This window comes from Symphodus melops (assembly GCF_947650265.1).
Source record: "Symphodus melops genome assembly, chromosome: 9".
Taxonomy (NCBI): Eukaryota; Metazoa; Chordata; class Actinopteri; order Labriformes; family Labridae; genus Symphodus; species Symphodus melops.
The window spans coordinates 11,504,671-11,525,765 of NC_136699.1; the positions used below are offsets into that span (position 1 = coordinate 11,504,671).

The window sequence follows — 21,095 nt, forward strand, 5'->3', positions numbered from 1 at the left end:
ACACAGACCCCTGCTTTTAGACAAACCTTCATGACGCACAGTCACCTTAAACCAACAGCTGCATGCTATCTTTCAACTGATTTGATTTGATGTTTTATGTTTGTCCAGCAGGGTTACATTTAGCTTCCATTTGACTCTGTAACACTGCAGCCCACTATGTTGCAGAAAGACACAGAGGACACCCAGAGTTAAAGAGATTAATTCTTCATCCGTGAAGAGCAGGACACTGAAATTAGCATGCTGTTGTCATGGTGATGGAAGAACGCTTTTCCGAAGTGCTCCACAGTGTTGACAGACTTGAAGAAAGTTTTTTTTCAAGTGGAGACACGACAAGTAGCCTACTTATAGAGAGTTCTGTAAATAGATGATTAAGAGGCTCGGGGGCAGGGTTAGTGGGCTGTAGGAACAACTGTAACATCTGTAGAGACGAACCCTCGATTTCTAACGGACCCAGATTCACAACTGGTAGTTCAAAGTTCGCTTTAAATCAAGGTAAACACGATGACACTACCTTTAAACGTCTTGACTACATCGGCAGATATGAAGAGTAAGGGATAGGACGATTGTACCTCTTGAGAAGAAAACAGGACTGTCTTCTACTAAGGTAACGTGAATGACGCTTCAATATTTTCTGCTTTACCGACAGCAACTTTTAAAAATGTCTCAAAGAGCAAATCATTACCAAAACGAGACGTTAACGTCTGAACTTTCTCAATGGGGAGTTTTATTTAATAGCTGTCTTAACTTGAACTAGGCTGCCGGGATTTTCAGACAAGTCAGTCATTAAAAGATTGAAACGTCAAGAAGATTCATGTTGAAACCAATTAAGCTATAAACAACACAAAGATAGACTTTTTTTTTTTAAATGTGGGCTATGAAAAACCACGAAAAAGACTGTAAACAAGCTTTAGCCTACAAAGCTGTAAATGTCCTTAAATTATCTTAAAACTCATAAATGATTCCTTCTAATTATGCCAATGTAATTATGCCAATTCATATTATTATTATTATTATTTTCATTACAAATGACTATTTTTTTTTCAGGGGTCAGACAGAAAACACATCTGTGAGGATATGGTGAAAAACAAAAATGCTGGAGGGCATCCCAGTCGCTCTTCCCAGTGCAAGACAAAAAAGACTGGCTTCCAGAGTGAAAATAGCAAGGCCCAAACTAGTCTGGATAACCCAGCAGGTGACGACGTTCCTGCTGTTCCTGCAGACCTCCAGACTGTTGGCGAAGGTCAGCTGGGTTTTCAAGACAGAGTTTACCTGCTGGCATCGGTCGTCTTCCAGAATAACCACCTGGAGAAGCCTGCTGCCCAGCGGTTGGTGAAGTTTGGCAAAGACAGAGGGCTCCCTTTACCTGCAGTCAAAGATGAGGCGATGCAACGTACAGCTTATGAGCTTGCCTTCAATGCACTTAAATGTGAGTGTGCACATGACCAGTGCAGTGGATTTCATTGTTACTGTTGAACCCGTTGACTTTGGTTTTAGCAATTTAAGAGTAAAGAAACCACCAGAGGGATGTACAGCAGCCTCTATATTGACTAATTTCAGGTATATTAAATTAGAAGCTAAAGTTATTTGATCCCAGGCAAGCAACAAGCAATTTGAAATAAGAATGAATGGCCTTAATGACGTTAATTGACAAGTTGAATTGGATATAGATTGATTGATGAAGGGCAAATAGAAGAGAAAAAAGCCTTGAATGACCAATGGGAATACTGTGCGAATCAATTTTGCCCATAATTTGTTGTCCGGGACTAGGGTGGGGTCTGGGTGGTTGAAGTCATGGGGCTGTGTAATCACCATGGTGATAAGGGAGGGGAGGTGCGCCAACTGTCAGCTCAGGGAAGATGGCTGAAATCGATTTATGCGTTCTTAGTGGATGGAGAGGTCAGAGTGCTGGAACACCCCCGTTAGCCACTCATGATTTTGTCCTTTCCCACTATCTATCCACTGAACTTGGAAAAGCCTCAGGTCTACATGTCCTCCAATTAATGCAGATCACCTCCAAATATCCATCATCACAAGCCTAACGCCTTGTTGCATCAAGCTATATTAGTTTAACAGCTGCAGGTCATAGTACTTACAGTGCAAGTTGAAATGCTCTAGATTGCTGAGTATATAAGAGATAACTTATAAATCTCATTGCAAGGTCCTTGTTTTTATACAAAGTACTGTATATCTTGTTGAATTTAATCCTCCTTTTTTTATTTAAAAGCTTATTTATATGAAGAATCTATCGGCCTTTCCAGTTCTTTTTGAGTGCAGTCCCTCTCTTTGGCTCCCATCCCTCACATCTGGCTTTTCTAGCTTTGAATTTGGTTCACATGTATTGTTTCAGGTTGTGAGGGACTTCCGTGGAGTCATTTGAAAAAAAGAAGCACCACAGTAGCCATCATTAGTAGTTTTGGGTTGTAAGTAGATATTTGCACTGGTTGAATTAATCCCGATCTTCGATATCACATTTCTGCATGGTGTAAAAAGAAAATTGAATGAAGTGAATTATGTTTCCTTTCCACCAAAAAACTAACATCACATCATTTTTACACAAACAAAGGCCCGTGGTGGTGATTGTTTAAGTTGGAAACATGATAACCTCACTCACATACATATTTTGGTCACATTTTTTGAATCACTCACACTGGCTGTGCGATGAAATTGGGTGTAGATGAATTGACACTGCCTAGAAGCCAATGTTAATCTCTGCTTTTCCTCCTCCCACGGACAGCCTGACTTTTGGTGCAGAAATTGATTTGCTAGTGACACACACCCCTGCCGGTAGAAATACAGACACAAACAGACAGACACACACACACACACACACACACACACGCACACACAGAGCACACTGTGCAGTGTGCACTGCCTTGGAATGACTGAACCATAAGTGAACTGAGGTGGGTTGTTGACCTAAAGGAGAAATGCCTCAGCAACAAAAAATACAACAACACTGAAAAGACACACAAAGCAAATGAGCTCTTGCATTGATCTTGTGATTATGACTTTTATCTGCTCAATACCAAAAAGTCCCCCAGTGAGTTTCATAAAGATGGCTGAGGACACAGAATTACCAATGTAGGTAAAAAATAAAATATATAGGAAATGTGTGATGATGTTTTCCGCTGGTGTAGATTTAATAAAAAGAAAGAGCTTGAATGAGAAATATTAGCCTTTAAGCTCTTTTCTCTTATTGCTCCTCCAACTTGACTTGGCTTCCTCTCATTTCTGTATCTTCAGGGCTTTTCTGTTTTATTGACCTCGCTTGTCTCTCTAAAATGCCTTTCATTAATTTCATTCATTGACTGACTGTCTTCTTGATCACTGACCTGGAGGCAGTTTATTTTTTCTCTCCTGGTTCATTTATACCTTCAGGTCTCTCAGTTGTTGGCGTCTGTGATGTTATACCACCAGTTGTAGAGAATATTTTGAAGTAATAATGTGGCTGACCTTGTTGTTGGCCACAAGAGCCTCCCTCCTCCGCTTCACCACCTTTCCTGCATACCTCTCCGTTGAGTATTTCTGCCTCATTGTCCATATTTTCCAACAAGACATCCAGGCGCCCTTGTCACAGACTGTGGCCGCTGTATCCCTGTGTGCAACAAGAAAGGTTCTTTGGACCACTTTGTGTTCGGATGGATTTAGAGCTTAAGGGAAAGGTTTTTTTTGTCCTTGACCACGGTCATAGCAGTTACCAACAGTATGCCTCAGCAAATATGAAATTGTCCAGGTAGTTAGAATATAATAGTGTGAGATATATTTGCCATTTAGTTGAAAGGTGATTGTATAACTCATGGCACTTACCTCTTTTGGCTGGTCCTCTGTTAGATTAATGTTCAACCGGGTGTACTGATGCAGTACGATGTGAGACAAAGAGCTGAAAGAAAAGGAGCCCGGGTTCAGGTCTGGCTCTTTCACAATGGATCTGTTTGACCGCAGTCATCATCAGTCACTGCTCATTGTGCAATACCTGGATGGATGCCACAAAACACATAAGCTTCACATGAGGCCTGCAATGAGTAGCGCCTCCTGCTGGTCAATGACTGCCTTTTTGTATGACTGGTTTCACGCCGTTTTTCCATTCATCTGTCAACTTCTTTTTTAAAGTAGTTTTGATTTAAAATTCTGTGTCTGCTGTGTAAAGATTTCTATTGGTAGTGATTTATAGCAGAAATTTGTCTGTGTTGTACTCGACCTACTGGGTGTGATTTATAGCATGCCGAAGCCTCTGCCCTCTAAAGACCCAACCATCATGGTTCCCTCTGGGGTCTGAGCTGCTCTGTGTGCACTAAGTGCTTATCTCCACAGGGCTTATCTTTAAGACCCTCTGTAGTAATGGCCACTAATATAAACCCTTATTGACCTGCGTCTGCTATACATTTGAATGCTGCTAATGATATTCATTTGTTTCCTCGATTATTAACCTGGTTATTTGTGTGTACATGTGGATGTGATTCTACACAGATGTGTTTGTTTCCCCCGGCCTGCATGCCCTCTATCTCACGTGCATCTGGCTGAGACCCAGAGTACAGTTGGGCATGATTTATGATGTTGTGATAAGTTAACAGCAGCGTCTGGTTTTCATGGCGTCTCAGTGGATTGGCTGTATCCTGAGCTTACCTTTGACTTGCAGCTTAAGAGATGTGTCTGACAAGAATAAGAATGACTCAAGTAGGCAACGCATGACATTTACGTGCACTGAACATGAATATTAAAATCAACACTGTTTTCTTTTTTACACTTACACTCACCTTTTGTTCATACCCCTTAGGTTACAACCTCACTACTGTAGAAACATGAACATATTTTGTACACACGTACACATTTGTCCATTTTCCTATTTCCAGTGCGTAATGAGCAAACACTGTACCTGGAGAGCGGCTTCGGTTGCAGCTGTCCGTAAATCCTAATGCGATAAACTGGATAGAGATAGCTTCTTCGCGTCTTCCTCTTACTGAAAGGGAGAGCCCACTGTTCACAGACAGGAAGGGACGTCTGCCTGCGCTCGTGTAAGGAAGTATCCCGTTGTTTGGCAAGACATTTGGTGTCTTTATGATATGAAAGCCAGGGCATAAAGATGCAAAACTCTTTAAACCGGTACCTGACAGGCGGCTCTCGCCTCTTAACAGTTCATACTTAGCCTTTTCAGACTGCTGTCAAGATTTGATAAAGAAGGTCAGGCGAAGGTCAATGTAAAGTAAACCCTAGCAGATGGAAAAAAGAATGTAATCAATTAAAGTGTTGAATGGGACAGCCAGCTTTCTCCATCGAGTCAGCGCAACATTATTTGTAAGTGACAGGTCTTGAAATCAAGTGTGTTGTAGATAACAAGATTTATACAAACATTACTCCCTAATGGTATTGAGATGCAGCTGTTTATTGCTGCAGATGTCATTAATGTCATTAGTTCTTCGATTTCACACGCCCATTTACCCAAGACACAATAAATGAATGAAATTAGGCAAATGAAGCATCCGATTACCTCTAATTAAGCATCAAATGAGCGTCTAATCACAGTAAATTTGCCCCCCTCATCTAATTGAATTATGCTTCCAAATTAAATCACGATCTTCGAGGGTGCCTCTAGGATCCCCTGTTCATCCTACGGTAATCTCTTTCTCTCTCTTTAAACACGTTCTTATCATCAGACATGGCTTGGTCCTTTGTAGCATGTATCTTACTTGCCTCTGTCTCCTGCTCTCGATGAAAGAGTTGAGATGGGTTCCTGGGGATAATTGGATACTCATACAAAACATGGCAATAATTCATATTGCTATATCTCAGACACATAATTAGTAATGGACAGTCTCATTACTACATTTCCATCCATCCACCCTAACCATGTTCGACTCTGTTTCTGCACAGATCAAAAGCTGCTGGAGGACATCATGATTGACAGCTGCTTTTACCTCTTTCAGCAAATGGTGAGTACAGTGGGTGATGTATTTTCAAAACAGGACAGTCAAATCCCTTTTGTGTTTGTTTACATGAAAATCACGGTTTGCTTCTGAAATTATAGTCTGTTTGATTATGAGAAAATCTGGACTGAAGTTTGGGAGTTTACCTTTTTATTCTTTTGTCGAGCCCTTTGATTACCCTGTGCTCTTTTCTTACACTTGCTTCTGAGTGAGCTTTATGCGTTGCTCTCAGATATTCATGTCCTGTTGTTCATACTCGACACCGTCTTTGTTCTCTCATCTAGACCTCTAATCAGGAACAGTATTATTGATGTATTACTCTGATACACTCCTTTCATCAACTCGCAAAGCACCTTGTGTCTTTTATATTCCCCACCCTAATCAATGACAACCGCTCCCTTTGGACTTACACATCTAAAAGGTACTTTGTGGCTGCAGTTGCCTGGATTTGTCTCTTCCTTTATTGCTTTTCTCAAACAAAACATCCCATTAATTAGTGATAAAGTCTAAATGCCGTAACAACCCAGGGGCAGTGCGTTTGGATGTGGTGTATTTATTCTGCACAGTGTCTTTCGCACAAACATCCAAGGGCCTCAAGCTGAATGTAATCAGTGAAAGTAAGGCTATGTTGCATAGTTGTAAAAGGAAGACTGGCAGCAAAGCAGTGAACAGCAGGCTGTACGACAGTGAAGAAACGCTCGACTACTGAAATGCAAAGGTATCCGCAGGAGGAGATTGGTATGAACTTTTTTCCCTACTTTTACACACAGACATAAAAACGGAAGGAGAAGGAGGGTTGCTTGCTATTCTTCTAACTGTGTGCATGGTGATAAAACATGCACACAGGTATTCTGAGTGTGCAAGAAGCTAGTTGAGAGAGGAGTAATGAAAGCAAGAGGTGTCGAGTGTATAAAGAGAAAACCGAGCTGTCGTGGAGTTTACAGATTTAAGACAGCCAATGATCAGCATTTGCAGACACATTAATACAAATGGAGGTGCGTAAGCAGAGCAATCTCAACACAAACACAAACACAAACAGCACACCCCCACTGTAGCCTTGTGAAATATGGCCGGCAGTGAAATGAATGGGTCTCCCTCTGTGGTGGTGGCAGGTCGTTACTCTGCATCCCTCTGGCGAGACAATAAAGCCCAGACACAATGAGACAGTCTTTAGAACTCACTCTCACGTCCTTTTACACTGCTGGCATCTATAAAGTTCAACCTTGATAGAGAAAGGAGAAAGAGGTGGTGTGAGGGGAGTAGGTAGGCAGGAAAATAAAGGGGTGTGTGATGAGGGTACATAAGGGTTTTTAGGAAAAGTAAAGTAAGAGTAAAAAATTCAGATTTAGATTAGACTTGTATGCTTAAAGAGCCTGACACATGTATGATCACAATGTAGAGAGAAAATATGTCATCTGAAGCCTTAAAGAAAGAGAGGAAGGAGACTGTGATGTTAATAACAGTAATTGGTTAAGAGACAAACTAGCTGTAGGGTGAGTACATTAGGTACACTAGCAGATGAACATCAAATAGGTACACACACCCATGTGAAACTGAATCAGAGCAGGTTCATTTTTCATGCTATAGACCTGCATACATGGGGGACTAAACACAGCCTGCATGTTGACTGTATGCCAGTTTCCCGCCATGAGGCGCAGTTGCCAGGCAACGCCATGACTGGGAATTTTCTCACACCCAAGGGTTTAACCTTGGCAAAGGGCAAGTGGAACTTAGGGTGGACCGACAAGAGAAGTTTACAGCTCAACCTGTTTGTGAAACTGACCTTTGCAAAAATGAGATAAGAACTCCCTGAATTAATATTTACTGCCAGTTAATTCCTCAGCTGCAGCATAAAACCTGGTAGTTTACCGGTGATCCGGCTCATTAGGCCAGTGTGTGGATGTTGCAAGCTGTTGCTGTCGTGGAACACCATCTGCTACCAAAGCGGCTGGTGCCCTCCCACCCAGAGACAGAAAAGAGATGAAGTAAGAGAGATGGAGAGGGCCATATATACAGGAAAGATGTTGAAGAGCGGAAGGGGTCAAAACAATTAGGGAGGAGGAGAGTCAGAGACATAACTCAGGTTTCCTCCAATGTTCTATTAAGTGGCAGCAGAGAGGTCATGTCAGGACGACCTTAAGTGTGTGTGTGTGTGTGTGTGTGTGTGTGTGTGTGTGTGTGTGACATAGAGAGAGAGAGAGAGATAGAGAGAGAGAATGTTTCTTCAAATTGGTTGATTTAGTATGCTGCATTGAATCCCTCTAAAAAGAAAGTAACATCGTGTAATTACCAGTACACCATAACCATGTGGTAGATAGAGCTGCCTCAGTTTTAATGCTTTTTATGCACTTTATGTGCAGAACTTTGAGGCATCGTCATTTACATAATACTGTCTGTGTCTGTCGGGAAGATAAGACTATAGTCAGGGACTTCAGAGCAATGTAACAATGAAAGGCATGCAGAGCAGATAACATCACTACTTTATGTTTCTTGTATTTTAAATTATTATTTTTTGCTTAATGTCATATTTCTGTCCTTCTTTTGGGTCTTTTTTTATGACATAGTTTTTACATTTTATCTTCTCTGTGAATGTTGCTGGTTGGTTGGGGGATTTTTCTTTTAATGTTTTCTTTTTGTGTCTTGTGTGAAGAACTTTAAATCTTACTTAATCCTGCGATAGAAATGAGCTTGTCTTGTCTTGCCAAATAGGAGCTTGTGTTTCAGTTATATTTACATTACAAACCAGACTCCATTTTTGTTTTTCCATGATCATAGTTCTTTTGATAAAACCAAAGTAACCAATTAACCACATTTCTTTCTTATGCTCTAGCCAGATGATCAGATGAGCCTCGTTGCTGTCATGCTCTACGACTTCCAAGACAGAAAGTTCCTCCCACGGGAACGCCATGGGAAGGAAGAAATCATACGGGAAGTAAGAGATGTGGAGAGCTACCTCCACGGGTAAGGTCAAATAAGTAACAAGGAGACAGTGACAAAGAAGGATCATAAACTTGAAGCACACATCAGAGAAGAGGTATAAATGACGAGGAGTATCTTTTCTTTTGTGTGTATTGAACAAAGGTGTAAAACCAAGCTTGCAGCTTCTCTGGCCCGCTGCAGGATCAAACATGATCTCTTAACCATTGAATGCATTCTGCCGGAGAGTGTGAAGAAGAAACAGGAGAGGTCGAGCAGCCTTCCCTTGTTTGCATGGGTGAACACATGGAAGAGCAGGTCAGCACGCCCAAACACACCTCACATCACTCCCCCACACAGAGCTATAGATTACATCAACCTGTACCTGCACACCTGGAAGTAAACACCAGAATGCACTGTAAGCATATGTTGTGTGTGTGTGTGTGTGTGTGTGTGTGTGAGCCTTAAAACAAACACATCTACATCTACACACAGACCTTTAACTTGGGGTGCTGCCCAATATTTTATGGGCCAGGTGCCTAGCTGACATCCAATTAAACCACTGGACTACGTGTGGGGATGTGTGTGTCTACGTGTTGTCGGGTGTGTGTGCGTTAATGTGTGTTCTTGCACGCCCCTTGACAGGCTGATTCAGTTAGGTGTAAATCCTGCTGCTGTGGACAGATTCAATCAGCAACAACCCTCAGCAAGCTCTAGGACTGTAAAGGTCACCTGTTGGGACTACTTGTGTGTGTGTGTGTGTGTGTGTGTGTGTGTGTGTGCGAGGGCATGTGTGTATCTCACGGGCTTTTTACAATTTCACTATAAAACTTCTTGAAAAGGCCACACATCAATTCGACGTTATTATTACCTATGATGACAGTCCTTGTCATTATCCCACCTCACACCTTCTCCTCCCTTTCCCTGCTTCCTAAGTCCCTTCTTTTGAGCTTTAACTAATCTGCTCTCTCCCTCTTTGCTTTCAGCCTCAATGAGGTCCAAAGTACGCTTAAGACGGCTGGCTTCACGCAGGTGAAATCGATTGGGCAGCTGGAGGGCCAGACCTTCTGTCAGGATCCCCACTGTGGGGATGTACTGGTATTCCCTGCTCAGCAGAGGACTCAGCTATACTCCACCGAGCTGCTTAACAACCACAAACTTATCATACAGGTATGAAGTGCAGACAGAGACCAGCTTTCTGACAGGAGCAGCGCCATGTAGAGTTTATGGAGGTAGACATCTGCAAGGCCAATCAATCTCTGATGTTCATAACTTCACTTTGGTAATGGCCTTGCTCAAATTGATTATAAGACTGATACCCCATATGCCAACAAAGATTAGTTTGCCTGGATACATATATTTCACACCACTTGCTCTCATCTGGTCATACTTCACTCTGAGCCATAAAGATTTCTCGAGGCAGGGAGGGGGGGAGGCGGTTTAATCATTTAATTTCTACTCCATTAAAGTCAAGCTGCCGTACAAACTGTAGGCAGCACACAGCATCACAACACAATTAAATCCGATTTTGCAGCCAAATTCAATCAAATATTCAACACTGCTGCCTAATTTATCACGTCTCCCTCTCTCTGTTATATGAGCTTTCACCATGCTTTCGCTCCATTTTCTTCCTTCTTCTTTCTCAGTGTCCCTGTTCCCTGTCCTTCTCCTCACTGGTTTGTCCTTCCTGACAAACCTTGTGATCTGGATACCGACAACAGAAACTCAAGCCACCCCAGGGCTCCCACATCCTATTTTCAGAGGGCACCCTATTGATTGAAGGACGTCCTGCTTTTCATCTGTCTCCACTGCTCCTATCATTTCTTCTCTGTATTATACCTTTTTTCCCATCTCCCCATCTTCCCTCATCTTGTTTCCTGATTTGCTGCTCCAGACTCCTTCTCCTGTCTCATCTTTTCCTGCCTTCCTATAATCTAACCTTCTAATACTGTACTTATCTTTTACTTATTTTTCTTTTTTAAAACCACTGTGTCTCCAGGATAAAATTTGCAGCCTAGGCCCAAATGCAGTGTGCTCCCTGCAGCAAGAGGAAGGAGATGTTCTTATGGTTGGCTGCTTCTCCGGCCTCACAGTCTCCCACACCGCATCCCTTATTGCCAGGAAACATAAAGATAACTGCAATAACCAGCCCACTGTCTACGTTTGTGTCAGTGACCATACAGACGCCCAGAGGGAGGACCTACAGCAGTCTGTGACTGACATCGGATGCAAGAGTATGCATAGAATGAATGAGCGCTGTATTTGTGACTCTTTTTGTTTGTGTGACTCCAAAGGCTATATTGGTCTTTATTGTCTTAGTTTATTCATACAAGTATCTGTTTTTTTAAGCACGTGGCCAATTTTAAAAAAAAAAAGTGGACTAAACTACATCAAATATTGATTTGCCTTTTTTTTTATTGTGAGCAGGTCAACACAATAAAACTTTTGGGGTATTTCTAAATGACTTAAAAATGTCCCTCAATCAGAAAAAAAGGTTGAAGATTGTTAGTTGTTTGTTTGTAAATCCTTAGAGCTTTTTGACTGCAGAAACAGAAACCAGACAAAACCAGTCTTAGCTTTAGTAAGGAACAATGTGCTGATAGTGTCTGCCACATCAGTAAGTCATCAGGGAAACACTTAGCGTAGGTGACAAGGCCGACTTTTTTATAATTGCAAAACATGCCCTTAGGCTGGGTATTATTCTACCAGGAGTCAGAGCGGGACATCTGAAACAAACATTAAGCAAGAGGCACATATGTCTTTGTGTGTAAATTAGACTGTGTGTGCATGCTTAGATGTGAAGCTGATACCAGAGGACTTCCACTGTTTGGACGGAGATGATAAGCGACTTCAGAAGGTGTGCGTTATTCTGTTGATCCCAAAGTGTTCTGTGTCTGCTGTCAGCAACCCACTGGAGTTCATACTGCAAGAAAATGGAGGTACATAGTGAACTGTGAACTTCTAAACTACTGGTTGTAACCTTGTTTCCTTTATGCCCCCTTCATGTAAGTACTGAAATATACTTGAGGATGGTAAGTCATTGTTATTCAGAATGCTGCGTGTGAACTCAAAACAATCTAAGTTTGTACTGTGTGGTGTGTAGAGCTCAACCTCACACTCTGTGAATGTAAGTGATGACAGCTCCTCACCCACGGCACCCTTCTTTATGTTTTCTCTTCACTTTGACATAAAGTCCTTAGATATCAACAAGAGCATTTTGTAATTGAACGTCAAAGGTCATTGCTGTTCTTTTTTTTGTTTCGTGGGTTGGTTGAGTCACTTTGCAGTTCACTCTCCTCTCATTTTCTCAGACATGGATTTAATACAGGACTTATCCCAGGACGCGATAGCCCAGAGCAAACTGGAAGCTCTGGTAGCCCAACAGAAGAAGGATATCGATCTTGCCTTGAAGTGTGAGTGTTGAACCACCTGCTCTATGTTGACATGTACACACACACACACACACACACACACACACACACACACACACACACCATGAGCATAGTCTTCAGTGTGCAGCCTCTCTCACCTCTGACACAATGAAGCTTACACTTCCTAATTATCTAATCTGGTTTAGCATTAGATTGAAGCCTGTGGTGTCCCTGGGAGACTGTCTGAGTCTTAATTAGGAATGCTAATGTTTCTGTGCACCGGCCAGCCCCAGTCTGATGAAGCATTCCTTGCATATTTTAAACAAGTGATTAGTGATACTGCTTTGTATTGTATTCTTTAGAACTGAATAATATATCAGAGCCCTACTTTGTCAAGACATGATATTCTGTTTGTTACAGATGTTACAGTTATATCTTACCGTCAGGGCTTTGCTGCTGAGTTCAATATATGTTGTATTTTATTCCATTCAGCAGCATTCAATGGATATCCATGAACTACACTCATTAGCCTCTGTCTGTTGTGCTGCCTGGCTCATGCTTATCGAGCAGGTGGAGTCTTTCTGTTAGTGATGAAAACCAGCTGCTCTAATCATGCTGACATCGATTGGCCCTCGTCTACATTTTTGCTCGTGTAGATACTTTCTAATAGCACTGTTAATTAATCGTGGGTGTGTATCGAGTGCCTCAGCTTGGTTGAGTCGATGGTCTCATTTTAGCGCCTTCACACAGTCACAGACACGGAAAAATGCTCACACAGACTGATACAAACACACCTCTGATACAGACACACCTCTGTAGCCTGTGTCCCAGCTGTGAGGTGGATATCTTGTAAAACAGGACATCTTGAAAAAAACAAAAAAAAACAAATGTCTCCACCTCATTTTAGTTTTTTTTCTATCATCTTGGTTCTAATTGTTCTTTTTTGGCTATAATTAGTGAGTGAGAAAGCAATCACTTTTCAAATTAAGGAAATCAAATCAACATTCCAGCTGCAACTGAATAAGAAGAGCAATGTTTAGCTCTAGAAATGAATATTTAAAGGCTTGCTCTTCATGAGGATGATGGCTCAGGTTGAATCATCGTAATTGCCATCAAATTAGAGCAAAGCCCTTTTTAGAGACATGTCATCTTGTCTGTCCTCTTTCATATATTACACTTCATGTAATATATGTTTTTTTAATTTATAATGCTCAGGTGATACCATATGACAATAAAGCTTTTACATTTAAATGTCTTTTTTTCACTTTCACAAATGTTTGTGTGTAGTTCCGAAGGTTTTGGTAGTAATTTACTCCACCTGTTCGCTGTACCCTGATGAGAATGAGGCGGTTGTGAGCAGAGCCCTGGAGCAAGCCAAGACCCGCTCCGAGCAGGAGGGAGAACCAAGACAACCAACCTTCAGGTCAGACTCAATCTTTGTAGTACCTCCGTGCCTCTGTTCACCTTCTGCATCTGTATTTGTTTGTGAGTTTACCTCACTGTCTGTCAGCCTGCTGGGGTGTTTGTCTGTTTTCAGACGGGGAGTCTGTCAAAGGCTCAGCACACTTCCGGCACAAACTAAGGGAGATTCAGTGAAAATATAATCAAAGGTGCCATTATATGTCTCTAAATGCTGTGAAAAGGACAGATGGAAAGCTTTTGAGACAGTTTGCCCTCTTGGAGACATTCTTTATATATTTTTTCAAGTGTTTTTGTGAGTGTGTTTGTGTGTTGTTGAAAGGCTTGCTAAAGTTTACAATTCCTGTAGAGTTGAATGTACGAAGACTGACTCCTCTCTGCAGTAAGCTGCCTAAGTGTGCTGGCAACGCCTCAGGCTAGCATGAATAAAACACACATAGTATAAATAGTGTGGATGTCACTGGCTTTACCAAACTAACTAGATGTATGTGCATTTATTTACTTGTTAATGTAGCTCATGTTTTATGTATGCTACTGTATCAGTGAATTATTGTTGATTGTGAATTTTTCTGCTTGTGGATGTGTTTTCATCTAGGCTTAGTCCATCACCATTCATGAATCCGGACCACTTAGAGGGCCAAGAGGAAACAAACCTTTTTTTCATGTTGGAGCCCTCAGCACAGAACAATGGCTGCTTTCTTGCTGTTCTCATCAAAGAAGTAAGCGTTCCACAACAGAAGACCTTTCAGAACAAAGAATTGGTTAAGACTGATAAACTGACTAATACAGTTCATATCCACAGCACTAGACTAATGCACCAAATTGAGCCTGGGGACTAGCATTTTAAGATTTTATTTAGTAAAGCAATGAGCACAAGAAAGTATCACTCACTGAAAACATCAAAAGTAGCTCAATGTCACAGCCGTTTTTTTCTATGTGCAGCCTCCACTCTAATGAGAAAGGGTTTGAAAAAAAACTTCTCTTCAAATGCAAAGCAACATTTAGAGGATTTCTGTCTTGATTGTATTTTTATTCTTTCAAAGTCTCTGCACACTGCCGGTCCACTGCTGCTGCCTCTGCTATCACGTAGTGCAGCCAACGAGATGAGCAGGGACTCATTTAGCAGTAGCTCATTTAGCATCAGACCCTGGCAAGCTTTCTGATCTTTAATGGCAGAAAAGTGCCAGCGGAGAGAAGCCCCTGGTTGCAGGCTTTCCTGATAGAAAAGCAAAGTGAGATGAAGCCTGGTTGTGATGGAAGTGCTGCAAGAAGAGAAAATGTATATTCAAATATAATTTGTATACACATGTATACATATATACATATTAGGGCTGCACAGTAATGGACATACTAAAAGATCAATACCTTTTATTTCTCTCTTACAATTGATAGTATTACAAGCATCATTGGGTTTTCAACAGCTTAAAGAGGAATTCAACGGTTAACTCTGCCGCTGAAGTTAAGATCATTTGGAAATGAGTGTCTCAGTGTTGACTGGTTGTTCAGTCAAACCCTGGAGACACAAACAAGCAGAGGACAGAGGTCAGGGTGCTAGAAGAAATGAAGAATGAGAATGCAGAGTCACAGACTCAAATGTCTTGTCTCAGTCCAATCAGCAACCTGAAAATGTCTAAGGTGGAAGTGGCAGGATAAAGGAGAATGCATGCTGAGAATGAAGGACGTAGAGATCAGGTAGTCAGGGTAAGATAAAAGAATTAGATGAGTGATAGAGTTGAGACTTGGCAGCAGACCATTTATGCCAATACAAAGAGAAGAGCTTTGGAGAAAACGGACACACTGGAATTAGTCTCCTTGATACGTGGGATATGTTTGTGTGGTGTTTATTCATTCTACTTTAATAACACATAGAAGTGTCTTCCAACGAGGATGCACTCAAGATCAAATGAACTATTGTTTCACAAAGTGAGACACGTGTCTTGAGCTCTTCACCCATGCTGCAGCCATAAAAAAGACAACAATGAACAACATTCACATTAAACTCAGAAGATTTTACATTTCTAGAAGAAGAAAAAAGAACATAGTGAAGTGAAACTATTCTATGCTATATTTTCTGAAATAAATAAATAAATAAATATTGATTTAAAAGGAAAAAATAGTCTGTGGAATACTGTTTGGAGCTAAAAAGCTACCAGGACAGTTTCAGTTTGATTGTTGCTGGCCCCCCACCATAACTTCTCACGTAGCTGTTTATCCTCATACAGTGTTCCAGTGGCTAGATTTTCTACACAGTTTTTGTAGAGTTATGAACATATACCACAGAATCTGTACATTTCTCCAACTTTCACGCTTCTCTACCAAAATAGTGCACCTTTAATACACCAGTGCAGAAACGCAAGGAAACTCTTTTTTAACATCTGATCCTCTCTGTCTGAACCTCTTCTCTCCTTCCCCTCGTCATTACTGTGTATTGTTGTGGTCTTGAAGTAAGACTGTTATAGGAGGTAGAACCCGCTCTATCTGGCTATGGGTGCTGTTTGTTGGTATAGGATTCATCAGCAAGTCCTTGTGTCCGGATTTCCCTCCATACCTAATAACTTGTGACATATCCATGTTTACGACGTGCTACTTCCCATTATGAAACCCTTTCTTAAGCTTGTGAGAGCATTACGGGGTTATTAAGCCCCCCACCCCCAAAAGGGTGTGACAAAGATCTCTGGTACTGTGGCGCCTGCTCCTCTCTGGTTGTTCATCACATTTTATTCCTCCACAGATAGGGATGAAATAATAATCAAACTGCTGTAATGGTGCCTCAAACTGTTTTTTTTCTCCCGCTACCTCCAATAAGCTCAGCTAATCAAGAGTTATTGTGGCACTCTGAAAAATGCCATAAAAATAGCAATTATATGTGCGCATTTAACACTGCTGGCTTACATTGACTGTGATAGCAGCGCCCTGTAAAGTTCACTTATAAGCTCTCCATACTAAAACATCTGGGGATAATAAAAACAGCAGAAGTAGCAGAGCACGTCATAGTTGGAGTTTAGGAATTTAGACAGTTTAAACAGGGTAGTACACCCACACTCTTTTAACAATGACTCTGTTCTCTTCACCGTTCAGAGTTTGAGTGTGACACGTTTGGATGCAGACATCGAAGATTAGCTGGTTTAGCTTTCGGGGGATGAAGACGGGAGATTAAGAGAGTATGACATGGTTGGTTAGTGGAGATGGAGATGGAGAGGAAGTGAGATTTACAGAGGTGACGGAGAAAAAAAGGGAGGCAAGGGAGAGTGCCTGTTGAATAATTCAGCGCCCCCTGTCTGTGTGAGTTAGCATCAATGAAGTTCAGGGCGTCCACCAAAGACTGCATTACGGCGCAGCTCCTGAAGAATGTTTACCTGCGTGTGCAGAGAGACACAGGTAGCAGCGATCTCTGTGTATGCCCATGCACAGCAGGCGACAGTATTAATGTATACACACTTGTCTATAAGAAATAACAATCATCCAACGCTTGCATAAAGACATTTGCATTTACGTGCATGGTAAACACTACAAACAAAATACACACTTAAACCAACACAAGCTGCATGTCCCAGTAGTGTGCACAGGGCTTGTGAATAATTCAGGTGTTGAAGAGAGCAGTAGGCTGCTGTGTGGGCCGATGCTGAGACAGCAGGTGACCCTGCAGCCAGCAGCAAGGACATGGTGGGCCTCTCCTCTCCTCTCACCATTTCATCTTTTAATTTACTAATATTATGAATGGTGTGCAGAACAAGAGGTGTTGCTTTTATTTTTAATTCATAAACTGTTATTTTATTTTGTTATTTTTCTTTTTATCCTCTTAATGCAATTTTAATTGTTGCTCGACTGTTTTTCGGGCTGATGAAGCACAACATAAGCATTCATCTCCGTCTGTGAAGCCAGATTTCTCCTGTTCAGTTTTATAATAACTATATTATGTTAGTTCATGTCTAGGTTTCCTCTCAGTTATTGAGCGTATCCGGAGCCTTGGCTGTATTATTCAGGATACAGTATTCCTTATTCACCAATCATTACTTTACAACCAATCTTTTGTAGTTCATGTCTGAATATAACTACCTCACTTTCTCACTTTCCATCAGCCTGAGCCAGTGGTAAAAGAGGCGCCTCATGAAGTGCTTCATAGAGCTAACGCCAAAGGCATACTGGACAGGATCGGCTCAAACCAGAATACCAGAAAAGAGCAGCATCGACATTCCAACAGGATGAAAAAAACACAAGCTCGCATCGCTACACCCAACCTCGCTGTCGGTGTGCAATCCAGAAACCATGAGACAAAGAGCAGCAGTGGTTCAACTGTGTGTGGACATCAGGAGTTTACTAACAGGCGACAGTCATCACAAGGTCATATATGTGTTTAAACGCTTGTTGACTAACAGCTACCATGCATAGGTTCTTCAATTTCACACAAATATGATATTGATACTCATCTTTGTTTTTTAAATTGTTAGGATTATTTTCAGCTTTAGTAGTTCACTATGTAATTAGTTAAAACACAAATTACCCAGCCTAAAAAAATATGAAATGTCTTTCATTTATTTTCTTTATCCCTTTTCCGGACTGCGTTCTGTACTTTGATCCTCAAATCGGACCCTCTCCACCTGACCTCTAAATTCTTTTCTTCTTCAGGAAAAGCCAAAGCACCACGCTTGCAGGTCTCAAAAACCACCACATCCGGGCCCTTCTCTTCCTCCAAACCTGAAAGCACCAACTCCACCTCCTTGCCAAAACCAGAAAACGTCTCATTAAAGAAAACCTTCACTCCTGTATGTAAAACTACCGCTTCCACCACCGCTCTGCATCCAGCCTCTCCTCCAGCTCCTCCTCCTGCCACCCCATCGTCCCAGTTTGTCCGGCCCCGTAAAGCTCCTCAGGAGTTGCTGAAGCCTTTTGTGCTGGTTTTTCCTCCTATTCACTTCCCCAACTTCTTCCCACCCCAGCGTGGCCAAGTGGGATCCTGCCCCAGCTCCAGCTCCAGCCAGTGGAGGAACTCAACCCAAACTTCACCCATCTCTCGCCCCAGGGGAAATATTCCCAAGAACACCTCAGCTAAATCCCGGCCTCTGTTTTAACTCAAAACACCAACACATACAATACCTAGCTATTAGGTCAAACTTTGACTACAATAAAGGCAGAAAAAAAACCATCATATTTTTCAAGGCTGGAAACAGTGTTATTGTAGTTCCATACTACATAGAGCATATGATAATGCAAGTTCCCTTTCAGGCTTCCAGAGCCGTTTCTATTTGTCATTATTTTAATGTCTTTATTACAGAGTCTTCGTGTGCCAAACTGAACGACCTCGCCACGGTCAGATTCTAATCAAACTGCACATATCCCTGAGCGAGGCCAATATCGTTTCAATGTCACTGCACGATGAATATCTAACACATGGGGTTCCAATGGAAGGACATGTTCAAGAATTCAAAAAGATAAAGCTTTACTTTTGGTAATGCATTTATTGACACACCAGGTTACATTTACAATGTGAAGAGATGAGTGAAGAACAGAACTGAAATGATTTACAGCATCTCTCTTGTTTTATTTTGTTTGCACGCGTCTCCTTCATTCAGGACGGACTGTGTTCACAGAGTTCATGTCGAGTGCAGGTGATGGCCGCGAGCTATCGGAGCAGTGTAAAGGATCTTGATAGCTGTGACAGCAAACTTTTACTGCTGTATGTGCATATTTGTGTGTGTATATATTTGGTGTGAGTGGGAGTAGTCTGGCTGGATTTACTGAGGGAGAGAAATTAGAGGTAACCCTTACTGTCTGGCACTGATGCTGTCTTCTCCATGCTGCTGAAGAAAGGCAAACACCGCTGAACCACTACTCATTTAGACCTGAGGCAAAGTCACAGCCTGGATCTGGGTTTTCTTTCTACCACATAAACCTTGGATGTATGTAAAAAGATTCCTGAGGAAATTGTAATTTGAAAATAGGCAATGTGACATTCATGAGCTTTAAACTCAGCTTGTGAGGCATGTAGGCGAAACAGTTACAATCATTAGTTGAAAGCTTAAAATACATTAAATGCCTTCTCTGCTGAGCCAATCAATATATTTAAAGTAAAAGCTTTTACTGATTAATTAATTTTCCCTCATTGTGTAATGCACAAACAAACCTTAATTTAAGAAATGGGTAAGAAATATACCAGCTTGGGGCGCCGATGGACCAAGCGGGCGGCCCAGGTTCAAATCTGACCTGCGGCTCCTTTCTCGAATGTATCTCCCCTCTCGCTCCCTCATTTCCTGCTCTAACCACTGTCCCATTAAAAAAAGGCATAATAGCCCCAAAATATGTATCTTAAAAAAAGAAATATGCCAGATTGTTTGTGCCAGTGTAAATCCAGTCATGGTCAAGTGGAGATGACTTGTGCTAAGAGCATGTATTTCATGTGTTCACCACTTTTTTCACCAGCACCCTTATAAACTCACCAAAAGAAAAACATATCCCATCAAGAAAACATGCAAAATCAAAGCCTATATCTGTCGCTTTTTCCATTTCCAACGCCTCATCTTTCTCTCATATCTACACTTTGTGCCTTTAATGCTCTCTTCCTACATACAATCATTTACATACACTTCATAATTACAATCTTGTCATTCTTCCACAGTTTTTTTTTCTGCTCTCTAGTTCGTCACACATTATTGGGAACAAATCATTTTGTATGTCATTTGCTGGGTGACATGTTTTGCCCTTCTGGCAATTGGTCTTATTTTTTCTTTACCTGAAAAAAATGTGATGACAACAAGACGACAACTTTTCTGTCCTTCAAGGCTCCTGTAGTTAAGCAACTCAGGCGTCGAGTCCAGGAGCTCTGACTGTGCTGATGACTGATTTTACAGAGGAGAACAGAGCATACAAGTGAGTAATCAGTCTGTTACCAAAAAGTTGCTGCTTTTGGGTAATCTGTCTGCCCAAAGAATCCAGGAGTCAGCAGGAGGCTTCTGGGATAAAGCAGTGTTCAAACGTCAAAGTTTTAACAGTGACACCAGCGCTCCCATTCCGCCTCATTAAACAGATTTCTTGAACATTTTTCAGGCGTACTGGATGATTGCTCCTCTTCCCCTCCTCTGAGATGATGTTTCTTAATATATGTACATTGTTGATTACCATGGCTGGTACTGATATTGTGTTGTCGTGGTGATTAGTGTGTGAGTGGTTTAGGGGTCGGCCGGGTGGTGCTGTAGTTTCTGGTGAAGGTCATTGCTGGGGGAGTTCTGACGGCTGTTTCTTGGTTTTCAGAGTGTCTATGAGAGACTGAACACCCCGTTTCACGCTGGTGGTCACCCGACGTGTCACAGAGTCCGCAGAGGGCGAAGAGGAGGCGCCAGCACGTTGGGAGGGCGGCCGTGCCACCAGACACTTCTGATAGCGCAGCTGAAGAAGAAGTGAATGGGGTTAGAGGCAATTTGAATACTTCTAGGGTTTAGGGTTAAAAGAAAGACAGAAAGAAAGCAAGAAGAAG

At 41.7% G+C, this 21,095-nt stretch overlaps 2 protein-coding genes and 1 long non-coding RNA gene across 6 annotated transcripts in view; 1 reads left to right on the forward strand and 2 right to left on the reverse strand.

Annotated features, from left to right (window-relative positions):
* LOC306829690 overlaps positions 1–5,860 on the reverse strand; it is a 42,885-nt gene extending 37,025 nt beyond the window's left edge. The window contains exon 1 of the long non-coding RNA XR_013779893.1: positions 1,439–5,860. This is a non-coding gene — a long non-coding RNA (uncharacterized lncRNA). The remainder of the gene's footprint in view (positions 1–1,438) is intronic.
* Positions 246–19,145, forward strand: LOC306829684 (putative methyltransferase NSUN7). 3 transcript variants are annotated; one of them, XM_079352806.1, is made up of 13 exons: positions 246–604; positions 1,045–1,426; positions 5,869–5,927; positions 8,752–8,882; positions 9,003–9,155; positions 9,824–10,007; positions 10,837–11,071; positions 11,633–11,776; positions 12,149–12,250; positions 13,496–13,631; positions 14,223–14,346; positions 17,707–17,968; positions 18,254–19,145. In XM_079352806.1, the coding sequence occupies exons 2-13, from the start codon at positions 1,075–1,077 to the stop codon at positions 18,694–18,696; spliced, it is 2,325 nt and encodes a 774-aa protein (XP_079208932.1). In that variant the 5' UTR covers positions 246–604; positions 1,045–1,074; the 3' UTR covers positions 18,697–19,145. The 3 variants fall into 3 exon arrangements, with proteins under 3 accessions (XP_079208932.1, XP_079208933.1, XP_079208934.1); XM_079352807.1 differs by having other exon boundaries at positions 1,220–1,426; XM_079352808.1 differs by having other exon boundaries at positions 1,294–1,426.
* Positions 19,064–21,095, reverse strand: part of apbb2a (amyloid beta (A4) precursor protein-binding, family B, member 2a) — a 36,350-nt gene continuing 34,318 nt past the window's right edge. For both annotated transcript variants that reach the window (XM_079352804.1, XM_079352803.1), the window contains exon 14: positions 19,064–21,007. In XM_079352804.1, the coding sequence (XP_079208930.1) occupies positions 20,831–21,007 (177 nt within the window). In that variant the 3' untranslated portion in view covers positions 19,064–20,830. The remainder of the gene's footprint in view (positions 21,008–21,095) is intronic.

Excerpts from the sequence above, each read along its gene's own strand:
- LOC306829684 (XM_079352806.1), top strand. The coding sequence starts at position 1,075 with ATGGTGAAAAACAAAAATGCTGGAGGGCATCCCAGTCGCTCTTCCCAG. Across the intron at positions 9,156-9,823 it reads GTGAACACATGGAAGAGCAG|CCTCAATGAGGTCCAAAGTA; the intron begins GTCAGCACGCCC and ends CTTTGCTTTCAG. Across the intron at positions 12,251-13,495 it reads TATCGATCTTGCCTTGAAGT|TTCCGAAGGTTTTGGTAGTA; the intron begins GTGAGTGTTGAA and ends GTTTGTGTGTAG.